The sequence below is a fragment of the Ammodytes marinus genome (genome assembly GCF_949987685.1).
Source record: "Ammodytes marinus genome assembly, chromosome: 17".
NCBI classification, from domain to species: domain Eukaryota; kingdom Metazoa; phylum Chordata; class Actinopteri; order Uranoscopiformes; family Ammodytidae; genus Ammodytes; species Ammodytes marinus.
Genome location: NC_137221.1, coordinates 7039783 through 7054553, shown reverse-complemented (window position 1 = coordinate 7054553; position 14771 = coordinate 7039783). Strand labels below are relative to the sequence as shown.

At 41.1% G+C, this 14771-nt stretch overlaps 3 protein-coding genes across 3 annotated transcripts; all 3 read left to right on the top strand.

Annotated features, from left to right (window-relative positions):
• xkr8.3 (XK related 8, tandem duplicate 3) lies at positions 1 to 2909 on the top strand (the record flags this gene model as incomplete). Its single annotated transcript, XM_080045815.1, has 3 exons — positions 1 to 329; positions 1628 to 1815; positions 2164 to 2909. 3 exons carry the CDS (start codon positions 1 to 3, stop codon positions 2907 to 2909), a joined length of 1263 nt encoding a protein of 420 aa, XP_079901941.1.
• A 2915-nt stretch (positions 2910 to 5824) lies between these two features.
• On the top strand, positions 5825 to 9527 carry LOC307263964 (XK-related protein 8-like; the record flags this gene model as incomplete). Its single annotated transcript, XM_080045273.1, has 3 exons — positions 5825 to 6132; positions 6715 to 6905; positions 7644 to 9527. The coding sequence occupies 3 exons, from the start codon at positions 5825 to 5827 to the stop codon at positions 8489 to 8491; spliced, it is 1347 nt and encodes a 448-aa protein (XP_079901399.1). The 3' UTR covers positions 8492 to 9527.
• A 220-nt stretch (positions 9528 to 9747) lies between these two features.
• On the top strand, positions 9748 to 12897 carry LOC307263965 (XK-related protein 8-like). The gene is made up of 3 exons (XM_080045274.1): positions 9748 to 10089; positions 11179 to 11369; positions 11768 to 12897. Exons 1-3 carry the CDS (start codon positions 9794 to 9796, stop codon positions 12586 to 12588), a joined length of 1308 nt encoding a protein of 435 aa, XP_079901400.1. The 5' UTR covers positions 9748 to 9793; the 3' UTR covers positions 12589 to 12897.
• Positions 12898 to 14771: the final 1874 nt, after the last annotated feature.

The window sequence follows — 14771 nt, the reverse complement described above, 5'->3', positions numbered from 1 at the left end:
ATGGAGCGCGCGACTTTTTCAAAATACTCCTGGGTAGATTTCGCCTTCTCGGTGGTCGGAGTATGCACTTTTTTGGTGGACTGGGGCTCGGACGTGTGGGTGGCCACCGAGTTTTACTGCCGAGGGGACTTCTTGTGGTTCGGGGTGCTGATCGGCCTCATGGTGCTGTCTTCCGTCGTGGTCCAGATGTTCAGCTGGTTCTGGCTGGAGTATGACCGCGAGCTGCCCGGGTTCCGAGCTCAGACAGCCGGGGGAGGAACCGTGCTCTTCGGGGACAAAGTGAAGATCTCCTGCCTCTTACATGTGCTGCAGCTGGGCTTCCTTTGCAGGTAGACACAAACAAGCAATAATAGGAACACCTAGTGAACTTTATTTGTATAGCAAAACAAAGTTACACAGTGCTTTACAGAGCAGATTACAATACACCAAATCAAAGTAATACGTTTTTATAACTAACTAAATATGTTTTAATAAGAGTGTTAATAACGTACACACAAAATCAAAGTGCAATTAACATAGGCCTACATGTTATTTATTATTATCTAGCTATCTATCTATCTGATTTGGACCGCACATTTCTCAATTACTGGAAAGTGTTTCAACAGGTTGCATAAGTTCAGATGCACCCTCTTTGATGCAAACACTTTTTAGTATTGACACAACTGAAATAAAGCTAAATAGAGATACCCCCAAGTACAGGATTGGGTTAGTGAACAGGTTGCATGTAAACACTCTTCTTATTGACAAAACTAAAATAAAGCTACTTAGAGATATCCCCAGGCACATTTCTCACTACCTATAATAGCAATACCTATTAATAAGAAACTGGATATACCTGAAAAGTGTTTTTAGGAAGTGCCAGTAATACCATTTGACAGGTGCTGTGACCATGTGTACATTTTAGGTGTGGCAGCCAGTTCCCCAGTTAAGCAAAACGGAAAACATATAATGCACAAAACATTCGAGGCATGAAAAATATATGCTCTTGAACACTATACATGCAATTATGTCGGATTACATCTATTTCAAAACAGAAGGGTTCTTTGTACATCCGTAACTTAAAGGGGCACTGTGTAACATGTTAAGTTATGTATTAGCTAAAATCAATATCCTCATTCATAAATATGTCCTCATTGGTGTAACATCACCTCTGCCAATAATCTGAATTATCCTCCTGAGCGGAGAATTACAAATATTAATATTACATTTTGTACATTGAGCAGGCAAGTCTTATGGAGGAATCCATGTTTTTGGAATGTCATCAGGTGCATTGTTTAGAATTTAGAATTGTTCTTGTCCTTGAAGGCCACTGTAGCTTCTGTTATTATTCAAAAGGGTTGGGGTTACCCAGGGAGCATTGCATTCTAGAACTTTATAGAATTTTGTAGATGATGTCATATTACACACTGCACCTTTAACACAGGTGCGCTGAAGAGGGAAGAGTAAGTCCAAAAAAGTGAATTCCCGACCGCTGTCTTCAACTGTCGATGGATTGTATTTATTTACCATTTTAAAAAGTATTTTCGAATGCATTGATTTGGTCAGTAATCACAGTTGTTATGTCCTTCCAATCTGTGTGTCATGTAATAGCCCCTCTTCTCCTGACATATTCATCCATGCTTTGCAGGCACATCTCGGCCATACGGCAGGGCTTCAGGGTCTGGTGGCGGAAACAGGAAGGGTCTGAGTACGCCGTGTACCTGACGCATGACCTCAGCATGCTCCGGCTCATCGAGACTTTCTGTGAGAGCGCCCCACAGCTCACCCTAATGATATACGTCATGCTGCGTACTAACAGGGCCAGGACCGTTCAGTGTGAGTTATCCTTTGAAATGGATTTGATTTTAAATTTAATCTATTGTTGTTGTCATTCGTGGCTCAGTTGATGTGACCTACCTTCCGCTGTTCTGTGGATTGTGGGTTGGAACCCTTCAAAAAAAGCATGCTGATTTCCACACTTAAAATTACGGCCGAATGTAATAGAGCATCTGAGTATTTTTCTGCATTTTACCACATGTATTGGGACATTCTGAATCTTTTTTTGTCATACTAAAATAGCAAGACAGTATGGGTATTGGGACGCAGGCTCTATCTAGGTTATGGTTTGCATTTCACTTCCCCTTGATTGCCACACTGATAATTGAAACTTCTGTTTTTTTGCAGTCGTGAGCATCGCTGCGTCGACCACCTCCATAGCCTGGATGGTGGTGGACTACCACCGCTCGCTGCGCTCCTTCCTCCCAGACAAAGCCAAGCAGGCCTGGGGTTCCTCCTTGATCTACTTCCTGTGGAACCTGCTGCTAATCGCCCCGCGCGTGGCAGCCCTGGCCCTGTTCGCCTCTGTCCTGCCGGGCATCATCGGCGCCCACTTCGTCATGCAGTGGTTGGTCTTTGTGTTGTGGGCCTGGCGACAGGGCACAAACTTTATGGACAGTGCGCCCGGGGAGTGGCTGTACCGGGCCACTATCGGGCTCATATGGTACTTCAGCTGGTTTAACGTAGCAGAGGGTCGGACCCGAGGACGGAGTATCATCTACCATTCCTTCATAACAGCGGACGCGGCGTTGCTACTGGCGACCTGGTGGTGTTACCGGGACCCCGAGCAGACGCAGACGTACGACCTGGCTCTGATCATCACTCTGCCTTTCAGCTACCTCCTGGGACTGCTCTTCAAAACGCTCTACTACTGCTGCTTCCACCCCAAGCTGTGGAGGCCCCCGGCGAGGGACCCCGGACTGCCCGACGATCTGCCTGACTCAAAAGTGTCCTTCAGAGACTTTTCCATCCAGGACGGCCCCCTGTCCTCCCAGATTCTCAACAAACGGATGGCCTGCCATGCTACTAATTTTTACTCTGAGCAAGACGTCACTAGAAACATTGACAGCACAAATAGAGCCTCAGCCTGTTGATACATATCACCATCAATGCTAGAGACGGAAAGATGTCTCTAGAGTTTCTACTCACCAGATGCTCGGTGTACAAAATACAGGCTCAAAATCTACATGAAACTTACAGTGGACAATATGGATAAATCCTTTTCACATCACTACATACATCATACACTCAATCCCACTAGGGTTGCAACTAACGATTATTTTGATAATCGATTAATCTGTCGATTATTTTCTCAATTAATCGATTATTAATCGATTAGTGTTTTGGTCTGTAAAATGTCAGAAAATGGTGAAAAATGTTGATCAATTTTCCAAAGCCCATGTTGACGTCCTCAAATGTATTGTTATGTCCAAAACACACAGATATTTCAGTTTACTGTCATAATAGGATTAAAGAAACCAGAAATATTCACATTTGAGAAGCTGAAATCAGATAATTTGGAAATGTTTTATTAAAAAATTACTCAACGATTAATCGATTATCAAAATAGTTGGCGATTATTTTAATAATCGATTCGTCGATTAATCGTTGCAGCTCTAAATCCCACGACATACTGCATATTGTCACACTTCTCAACTCTACTTGAAACTGGGGGACTTATTGAGCTTATTTTTAAACCAACAGGTAAAGTGTTACTTTTGTATTTTATACAAAGGAAATTGTATTTTGTTTTTTTTCCATATGACCACATGGGTTTGTTGTTGCAGTTGTAGGAACAGCTATTTCCAAAAATACAAACTTTAAGGAATCAAGAAATGACGTTGTTATGAATGATACATACCATAAAACAAATACTTTTTCAATAGTAAATTATTGAATAATAGTAATAATGAAGACAATTATCAAAATATTTTGGACATTATAATGGTTTTGTTAGGCTAAGAGGTTTTACAAACATTCCACATTTGTATGCCTTAGTTTCTAAATTTAAAATAATTTGCAAAAGATTGGATTTTATGAGATTTCTACATGAAAACAATTAAATGTACATGTTGCATATTTGTTACAGCTGCTACTACCGGAACCTATTTGAAGGACTTTGAATGTAGATTTTACTATAAGCTCTCTTCTTTTTATATTTTCTATGTTGTTACATTACGAAGGAGTTTTTTTTCCACACCAATTGACAGGGTGCTATCAAGATAATGTCGATGGTGTTTAATGAATGAAGTGCTAATCCTCAACATGTCAACTAGGAATCATTAGTACATATACTTAACAACAGATGACATCACTTTATTTTTAGTTCTTATTTATCGGAACAAAACCGAGTGTTTGTTTAGCTCGTTTCAATGTCCAATGAGGCATAGTCTCCTGTTTACTCAATTATTTTTCAAATGCATGCTCACCAGAGCACGCCATGTGAAACTGTGCTACACTGCATCATACAAGACAACTTTTAAACTCCTTTTCAGGTAGCGTTTTGTCTCATGTCTTTAATTTCTTTGTTAATTTTTGTGAATGTTCCTACAAAAGTGTTGTAGATCCATTTCTTTGCCTAGTTGTTGCTGAAACCAAAAGTCAAGTTCCCATACTGGTTTTTAATCTTTTACCTCATTTGCCATGTGCAATCATTAAAGTGGTAACACTGTTGAATTATCTGGTTCTACTTTTTTCTACAGCATACACAGCGATACTGCAAACTATCTGATTTGCACGATGATTAAACAACGTTTTCCCCTTTTTGTTTATAAAGTAAAGTAACTCAATTAATAAATGGGAGAAAGACCGGGCTTTAAGGTGGAGTCAGAGATTCTGGAGTATGCCTGATGTCAAAATCACTTATTGCGATTTAGGCTGTGTATTCAGGGCCGACGGACTGCGGGGGAAAGTGCGACAGTCGTGGGGGGGCCCAAGGCAGAGGGGGGCCCATCAAAAAAAAAAAAAAGTTAAATGTGGGGCCCCGATCTTCGAAGGCCCTGAACAATGCCATTCCAAAAAAAGAAATAATTGACTGGCTTTTTTCTCCCCTGAACCTTGCAAGGAGATCAGGGGCCTGCGCATGACTAAGGCATGTGTGCGGGAGAGTAAGCAGGAGCAAGCCGACAATGAATTGAACTGGTGGCGAAAATAAACGCAGCAATGTTTCTATGGGGATATTTAGCTGTACAGAAATAAGTGCTGGCAAAGCTAGAACAGTTTAAGACTCCACATCACTGTGGCAACACAACCTATCTATCAGCTCAGACAGCGCAGAGAAAAGTCTGATGAATGCATGAGAGTGATGGCCATGCACAACTGTAAGGTCAGTGTGTGTTGTATTTTCGTATTCAAATAAACAGTTGTTTACTTTTATAGTGCGCATTGGCATCTTTGAGCAAAATACCCCCTACATTTTTGCCGCTGCGCACCGCGCCTCCTGTGACAGTGGCCAGTGACCACCTTCATTAAGACATTTTCTGGGACAAACACTGCTAAAAGTAATGATTTGGTCATTCATCAAATGAAATATTGTGGAGTTGTCTGGCTCAGAGAGCCGTGTGTATTGTAAGACCGCCTTTCAGAGGGCCCATCAGGACTTTTTGTATAGGAGCCCAGAATTTGGTGCTACGCCCCTGTGTGTATTAACACAATATTTATATTCAGCGCACACAAATTATGGACAGTTGGCATATCCTGAGGAGATATTCACTGATTTTAACAAAAAGAAGAAAAAAAAACATTTCAACTCTCCGGGATCGCTGACTCCACCTTGCTTAATTGTTAAAATGACAGTTTACAATGTGAGTTGGATGTTTGTAAATTGTTAATGACCCTATTACGACAGTATGCCTTTAAGATGCAGGTAACCCTGAAGGAGTGTCAGTGTGTAGTAGGAGGAGTAACAGTGCTAAACCATTGTCTCTTTGTTTACTTTCGCTTGTCTTTCAAACTATTTGAGCAGCTCTGTTCTCACGCAGGCAGGTCAAGGACTTAAGTGAACTTCAGAATGACGGAAACTAAGGAAAAGATAAAATACTCGTGGTATAACTTCCTCTTTACTTTAGTGAGCCTGTTTTTCTTTCTGCTCGACATAGTGCTGGATATTGTGGCCGTTGTGTCTTTTTACAAAGAAAAGTACTACATTGCCCTCGGTGTCCTGTTACTGATTCTCGTGGGCTCGTCTGTTCTTGTCCAGGCCTTCAGCTGGCTGTGGTACAGTTATGACAACTTTGAGAGACATACGAAGGTTGAGAATTACCCGACCGTGCAGCAGTTCAAGCTTCTCCATGTCCTGCAGCTTGGAATCTACTTCAGGTTGTGTTTGCTTCTTGTAAATTATATAAATCGTGTTTTCAAAGTGCTTCATGCGGTTTTTCTGTCTCGTGTGTTATGTGTAGATTTATGTTGGAACCATGGAGTGAATGCAGGAAACTAATGTGCTTATGTTCCATCTTGTTATGTTTGAGAGGCTCACCCTCATCTCTACTAGCCTGTTCCTGAATATCCCGATTGACGGCAAATGCAAAATGCTTGCCCCGCTTCACTATCAGTCCAATTCATAACATGAAGCGACCTCTGCTATGAATCAAATAGTCCTTTACTTCCTCGGTATTTGGTTCATGATACTGCATATTTCATTGCGACAGTTGCCTGTTTTTTCGGACTGTGTAGGTGTCTTTGTTGTTCTAACTTAACAAATGACTAGTAGGAACATGAACAGATTTTGTAACACTTTGTTGAACTGGTTGTGTTGAAGCAAACATATCTCCTGTCATATAAATCAAAATGAATGTCTTGATTTAACTGGTTTAACTGGTTATTTTTTTAAATTAATCAAGATGGTTTTAACTGTGGTTTAACTCTGTTGTTGTCCTCCCCACAACGCTCCCCTCCCAGGCATGCAGGTGTGGTGGAAATGTCAATAGCCAGCCTCCGCACAAAGACTCGTATACGCAATGGACCCGCCATGAACCTGAAACATGACCTCAGCTTCCTGCGGATCATAGAGACGTTTTCCGAGAGCGCTCCTCAATTCGTCCTCATGCTCACTGTCATTCTGCACCGTGCCCAGTTCCCCCCTGTCACAGGTGCAGTATGTTGTTACTTGTTGCTCAGACTTGAAGAAGAATGGAAGAAGGGGGTTCAAAAGTTATTGAATAGTAATTTAAAGGTTTGTCAGTGATGCTGAAGAATGCTGGTTGTCAGTTTTTTTGTAAAAAAATCAGTGAATATCTCCTCATGATCCTCTACCTGTCCGTAGTGTGTGTGGGCTGAAAAAACATCTTGTCTAGACAGCCTTGGCTCTGTACACAGCATGTTGCTAGCTGCGATGGGCCCCTTTTAATTACAAACCAGTTGTTTGACACACAATTTTACAGAGCCTAGGCTGGGTATACACCAGATTTTTTAGAACTACCGCCCGGCATAAATGTGAAAGTACAGTGGTGGTAGGCAATGTTTTAAACTAGGTAAAGATCCTAACAAGCTACACTATGTTACAGGCTCACTGCAACCTCACAATATGTAAGTTTGCAGTAACCTTTGACCTCCGAAATCTAATCAGTTCACCTTTGAGTTCCAAGTGTGTGGTTATTGGACAGAAATCCCTATTTCCTAAATTAATTTTTGAAATATTGTTCTCACAAGTTTTGAGGTCACAGTGACCTTGACCTTCAACATCCTAAATATGATCAGTTTACCGCTGTGCCAAATGACATGTATGCCGCATCTTACTCATATTTAGTGGACCTACGGATGAGTACGTTTTTACAATAGTCTTCTGTTTAGTAGTTTGCTTGTGATTGACTTGTTCTTCTGCTCCTCAGTGCTGAAGGCCCTCGGTTCAGCCTCGTCCATCGCCGTCAGTGTGACCAAGTACCACCACAGCATGCGCGCTTTCCTCCCCGACGAGAAGAAGCCGCCCAAGGTCTCGTTGATCCTCTACTTCGTGTGGAACCTTCTCCTCATCTCGTCTCGTCTCACCGCTCTCGCTCTGTTCGCCTCCGAGTTGCCATGCTTCATATTCCCACACTTCATCTGCTCTTGGTTGGTTTTATTCTTCTTGGTCATATGGTCCAAGACAGAGATGATGGACAGCCCATGCGGAGAGTGGCTTTACCGAGCCACTGTGGGCCTCATTTGGTATTTCGATTGGTATGAATTGGTCGGAGGGAAGACAAGGAACATGACTTTGATCTATCATGGGTACATACTGGCTGATATTTCCATTCTCTGCAGCTTGTGGTGCTTCAAGTTGAGCACAGAACCGCCCTACTTTGACATTTCAAACCATTATGCTATAATCGCTGCTGTCTGTGTTGTTGCAGTATATGTCCTTGGTCTCCTCTTGAAAATTATATTTGTTAAGTGGTACCATCCAAATATTGCCAAAGACGACTTGAAAGGGGACATCCCTTTAGACATACATTATGGAAGAGAATCAGAAGGAATCGAGATGGAGTCCAACTCTTCAATATCCTTACAGGGCGACCAATCCGTAGGCGAAGAGGTACAAGGAGAAGAAGATAGCTCAGATGAGAGCATCGAAGGGGCGGGAAAAGATACAGACATTGAACGTCACCCCAGGCCCTGCCCCCCACCACCCAAGACAAAACACGGTAATAACTGTAATAAAAGAATGAGGAACTTGGCCGCAAACTTCTACTCCTCCTGACCTGCATAATATGACAACCATCGGAAATCATGCAAACTTTCGGAACCAGCCTAGTCGATCAAAATCATGGGGTTGTGTGAGTCTGAGGACCATTGGCGTGGATTTGCTATTACCGTGCAGAGACGATGGACCTTCGCTGGAGTGGGCTGACGTGCCGAGGCAAACCGTGCCGAGCCGAGCCAGCACATACAAGTGGAAAAACAACTCGCTTGATACAACCTTGTGGTAGACCTCTTAGGCCTAAGCCAAAAATTCTGTATTCTCGTAAGGACGTTGCTCTCTGTACTTAAAAGTGGTGTCATCAATATTCTGAAGAATGCTTATTGTCAAAACATTTTTTTTTAAATCACTGAATATCTTCTTACGATCCGCTACCTACTATTTATTTTTTATTTTTTTACTATTGAACAAATTATGTTATTAATACACAGCAAAGGCTCTGTAAACGGGTATGTAAACAAAGGGGACATTTAAATGTGCGTGTTGTGTTTATTATTTTTATAGCTGTTTCTTCTTGAACCTATTTAAGGACTTTTAATGTAAATCTAATCCAACTAAGCTCTCCTATTTGATTTTCTATGTTGTTAAATAATGAGCGTTTTTTAGACCGATAGACGGTGCTAGTAAGATGATGTCGATGCTGTGAAACAAATGAAAGGCTTTTTTTCTTTTCTGTACATGTCAACTAGGATTCATAAGTACATATTTCACAACAGATGACGTCACCGTATCTTTAGTTCTTATTTATGGGGACAAAACCTAGTGTCACTCTCGTTGCCTCCAGTGTTTGTTTAGTTTGTTTCAATGTCACATGTGACAAATACACCTGTCTACTCAAGAGTCAACACTATTTCATTTTCATGCTCACCAAAGCACGCCATGTGAAACTGTGCTACACTGCATCGTACAAGACAGAGCAATTTTATAAAAAAAAATTCAGGTGAATGTTCCCACAAAAGTGTTGTGATCCATTTCTTTGCCCTGTTGTTGCTGAAACCAAAAGTCAAGGTCCCTGCTCTTTCACCTCATGTGCCATGTGCAATCATTAAAGTGGTTAACACTGTTGAATTATCTGGTTCTACTTGTGTTTTTCTGTTGCTGGTCATGATTCTATTACTACAGTATGCCTTTAAGACGTCAGTTACTGTAAAGGAATGTCAGTGTGTAGGAGGAGGAGTCACATAGTATTGAAACACTGAACATTGGCCCTTTGCTTACTTTCGCTTGTCTTTCAAACCCCATTGACTGTCGAGCAAACAGCTGTCCTGAAGTATGTAGTGAATTTTAGTTTTGACATGCACTATGGGTGCTTTCAAGTACTCGAAGAAGGACTTCCTCTTCACATTAGTGGGTCTGGTATTCCTTCTGCTCGACATAGTGCTGGATATTGTGGCCGTTGTGTCTTTCTACCAAGAAAAGTCCTACGTCTCCCTCGGTCTCCTGCTGCTGTTCCTCGTGGGCTCGTCTGTTCTTGTCCAGGCCTACAGCTGGCTGTGGTACAGCTATGACGACTTTGAGAGGCATACCAAGGTTGACAGCCACCTGAGCAAGTGTCAGCTCACCCTCCTACATGTACTGCAGCTGGGAATCTACCTCAGGTTGTGTAAGCCTCTTGTTGTTAACTTACTATAATGGCGGTGTTTTCAGTGCTGCCGGCTATCTATCTTTCTGTTCTACTCTGTGTTGCCTTATGTGAATGCACTAATGTGTTTAAAAATAAGGAGTTTTTGTTTCATTTCCCTTGTTCACATTGCTCTCTAAGAGCCCCACCCAGATTTCAACAAGCCTGTTTCTAAACATATCTCCATTTACGGGAAATTGACAATATCCTGAATGGAGCAAATGAGCTGCTATCACTGTTGCACCAGCAGTCCCAAAGTATTACATTGAGTGACCACAGCTGTGAAGTATGAATTACATCAATTGTTTTGTTTCCTCTATTTGGTTCATGACACACATGTTGTTGTGGCAGTTTGAATGTTAAACAGTCTTATGGCTCATGTATGGTTCCACCCCACAGCTTTAGGCATGTTAGATTTAAGACTTTTTTTACTCAACTTTTATGAAAAACAAACCTACAGAGAAAATACATAAATTAATTTATATTAGGGACGATTTTGCATAAAACATTATTTCCTTGGTACGCTGAAATAGTAAAAAGATCTATGTCAAATATGATTTCATAGGTTTTTATTTGAATGAACTTATATTTTATTTCAGTTCATTCAAAATACACAAAGAAAAAAATGCTTCCAATCATCTTTAAAAACACATTTTTTAAATTGTAATATCAATAGGAATATTGATAAAATCCATCTCCCTATGTCATAGCATTTCGAAGACTTTTGAAATATAAGGACAAGATTTAGGACATTGTAATACCAACTAAAGCCTAATTTTTTTGATTAATTCAATGCTTTTTAAGACTTTTAAGGATCTGCAAGTAGATCTGTAGTAGTGTCATAGTAGAAACAAGAGTCATACACCACAGTTTCCTAGATGTTGATAATCTGATCAGATGTTTGAACACTGTCTAAAACTGGTTTCGTTCAACCAAAAGTGGTTCCTGTCAAATCAATCAAAATCAATGTCTTGATCACTGAACTTGTGTAACTGGTTATGTCTAACATATCAATCATAATGTTTTTTAACTGTTTGTTCTCCATTCTACATCCCTCCCATCCCAGGCATGCAGGTGTGGTGGAAATGTCAATAGCCGGCATCCGTCTACAGGTCCGTGACCCAGAAGGCCAAGCTGTGTACCTGAGCCACGACCTCAGCTTCCTGCGGCTCATAGAGGCGTTCTCAGAGAGCGCCCCTCAGCTCGTCCTCATGCTCTACATCTTTCTGCAGACGGGACAGTTCAGCCTCATAACAGGTGCAGTATGTCATTGATTGGAGGCAGATGTTTTATAGTCCAAAGCAAATTCAGTCATGAGGGACTACAGGGCTAAAAAATTAATAACCAATAATGTAACTTAAAGGTGCTACGAGGAAGTTTTAAATATTTCTGAAACAGTCTAATTGTTAATTTTTTTCTCCATTAATTACGTGTAACAGCAAACAAGTCCTTCTGAACTGAAAGTTCCTCGGAGCACCTTTAAGTATTTAATAATACATACAGCTAAGCCCTTGCAAAGACACTTGGTCAATGGCGGCCATTTTTTTTGGGACCGATCTCGCTATATATTTTGTCAAACAAGTGTAAGTCTGTTTCCGAAGGCTGTATTTCTTTAGTTGTAGCCTCTTGTGTGATTTATTTCTTCTCCTCCCCAGTGCTGAAGGCCATCGGCTCAGCGTCGGCCATTGCCTTCAGCGTCACCATGTACCATCGCTCGCTGCGCTCCTTTCTACCCGACAAGGAGAAGCAGCAGGCGACATCATCGGTGGTCTACTTCCTGTGGAACCTTCTCCTCATCTCGTCTCGTCTCACCGCTCTCGCTCTGTTCGCCTCTGAGTGGCCATGCTTCATATTCCCACACTTCATCTGCTCTTGGTTGGTTTTATTCTTCTTGGTCATATGGTCCAAGACAGAGATGATGGACAGCCCATGCGGAGAGTGGCTTTACCGAGCCACTGTGGGCCTCATCTGGTATTTCAATTGGTTAAATGTGGTCGGAGGGAAGACTAGGAACAGGACCTTGCTCTATCATGGGTACATACTGGCTGATATTTCCATCCTTTGCAGCTTGTGGTGCTTCAAGTTGAGCACAGAACCGCCCTACTTTGAAAGTCCATCCTTGCCCACTATACTCATTGCTGTTGGTGTTGTTGCATTTTATATCCTTGGTCTCCTCTTGAAAATTATGTATTATAAGTTGTACCATCCAAACATTGCCAAAGACGAGTTGAAAGGGGATGCCCCCGAAAAGTCCCGAACTGGACTGGGACCCACAAGGACTAAAGCTTTTACAGAAGATGAGGTGGACTTTTCTCTATTCAGGGGCATACAGGTCGACTCTCCTGAGACTCTTATCACAGAGAATGGGGACATAGAAACAGATGTTACAGATCGCAGGGGGACCGGCCCCCCACCAACTGACACCAGACGCTGCAATAAAAGAATGAGGAACTTGGCCGCAAACTTCTACTCCTGACCGGCATCACTTGACAACCATCGGACATGGAAGTCAGACTGAGTCATGCAGAGTCTCAGGGGAACAGCCCAGTTCAAGATCATGGGGTTGAGTGGACTGTCACTACCTCATTAACCACAGATACAACCTCATAGTAGACAACATAGGCTCAAACCAAAATTGCTGTTTTTCTCATAATAAGCAATTTCTTAATTGTAGGGATGGGACCGATCTAATCCAATCTCGAAATTGGGTCCGTTATGGCTACAATCCACTCATCGGATATCTGTCTGACTGATGCCATTGAGCCACATTCCATTTTTAATGTAATTAATTGGGCGACTGTGGCTCAGGTGGTTAAGCTGGTTGGCCAATGATCCTAGGGTTGGCGGTTCGATCCCAGCCCGGCCACTTGTGTCATGGTCGTTGTGTCCCTGGGCAAGACACTTCACCCACCTTGCCTCGTGTGAATGTGTATGACTGCTGTATGTTTGAGGTGGTGGTCGGAGGGGCCGATGGCGCTGAATGGCAGCCTCGCTTCTGTCAGTCTGCCCCAGGGCAGCTGTGGCTACTATGGTAGTTTACCACCACCGGTATGACTGTGTGTGAACGAATTGTCTGGAACCCTGTAAAGCGCTTTGAGTATCATGAAAGGCGCTATATAAATCCAAGCAATTATTAATTATTATTATTATTTTGACCATAAATTATTATTATTTTGACACTATTAACGAAATACCATTTAAGCATTGCATCCAACAACGTTGATTAATTAAAAGAGGAGTTTACTGACAGCAGAGAGAGCAGACCTGCTGAGTGACATTAATGGAGTTCCAACACTCACTCTGAGGTTTTCTGCGTTCAGATTTTGAAAGCAGCCACAGCATATGAAAAAAGGATTTTTTATTTCTTTAAATATTCCAAACCTTGTGAAGGAGTTGAAGTCCTGATCTGCTGCATTAAAAATGTTCAAAGTACTTCAAATAAATGGCTTCCCATACATTTGATATTTTTTTTGCAATTTTGTGAATGTTTTGCTTAGAATTGCTTTGTTGCTCAAACCTTTATAAACGTAAAAATATCATCGACAACAAAAAAAATACTCAACTTGGAAGCTGAAAATTATTATAAAATCTATTTTCATTGAAGTCATGAATTTTAAAGTTTAAACCCTTTTTAATAAATTAATCCACCCAATTTATTTATACTACTGCAATTCAATTAATGTATGTGAAGTTAGGCCTATCTCTCTGTGGTAGTTTTTATTCATAGTAGCAGAGTCCGACACTGTATTCAGGTTGCAAATGCACAAAATATTCAGATATTCACAGGAATGTATTTAAGAATGTAATCCAGTTTAACTTTGATTTAATTTATTCTCTTCGCTGTTCGCTCTGTTTACACTGAATTAAAGAGCCGATACAAACACCACACCTGCTATTGGTAAAGCTGCTACTGCCTCATGTCAAAAGTGTTCCCCTGGCAACTGGAAACGCCCTGTACTGTATTTACCACCGCAGGTTTAAAGGCCTACTTCACCGGTTTGAATATGAAGGTGTATTGAATTCTGAGATCCTATGTAGTATAAATGTGCGATTTTTTTTTAAATCGGTTCATCCTAGCCTGAGAAAAGGCAGAAAGAGTGTTTTTTTAACCCTATATTTCTCTTTCTCGTGACATCACAGAAAGAGAAATATAGGGTTAAAAAAAAACTTACTTTGTAAATATTACTGTGATGTATTTTACTGTGACATCACAGTAATATTTACAAAGTACGTTTTTTTTAACCCTATATTTCTCTTTCTGTGATGTCACGAGAAAGAGAAATATAGGGTTAAAAAAAACACTCTTTCTGCCTTTTCTCAGGCTAGGATGAACCGATTTCAATTTTTTTCGCACATTTATACTACATAGGATCTCAGAATTCAATACACCTTCATATTCTAACCGGTGAAGTAGGCCTTTAAGGTGTGGACATTTTTAATTAAAATCCTACCACACACATTTCATTTGTCTTTCATTTACTTCTCTTAAAAGCCAAACCACGGAAAAACTCTCAACTCTCCTTGGACTAAAATGCCCATCATTTAGCAAGATACCAACTTGATTTGACCACCTCCGATAGGCCAAGCCTCATTTTTTGTTTCAGATACACTCAAGAATTAATTCAAGAATATTTTCAATTGGATACATTTTGACGGAAT

Coding starts and splice junctions, on each gene's coding strand:
- LOC307263965 (XM_080045274.1), top strand. CDS start 9,794: ATGGGTGCTTTCAAGTACTCGAAGAAGGACTTCCTCTTCACATTAGTG. Junction 10,090..11,178: donor CAGCTGGGAATCTACCTCAG/GTTGTGTAAGCC, acceptor CTCCCATCCCAG/GCATGCAGGTGTGGTGGAAA. Junction 11,370..11,767: donor ACAGTTCAGCCTCATAACAG/GTGCAGTATGTC, acceptor TCTCCTCCCCAG/TGCTGAAGGCCATCGGCTCA.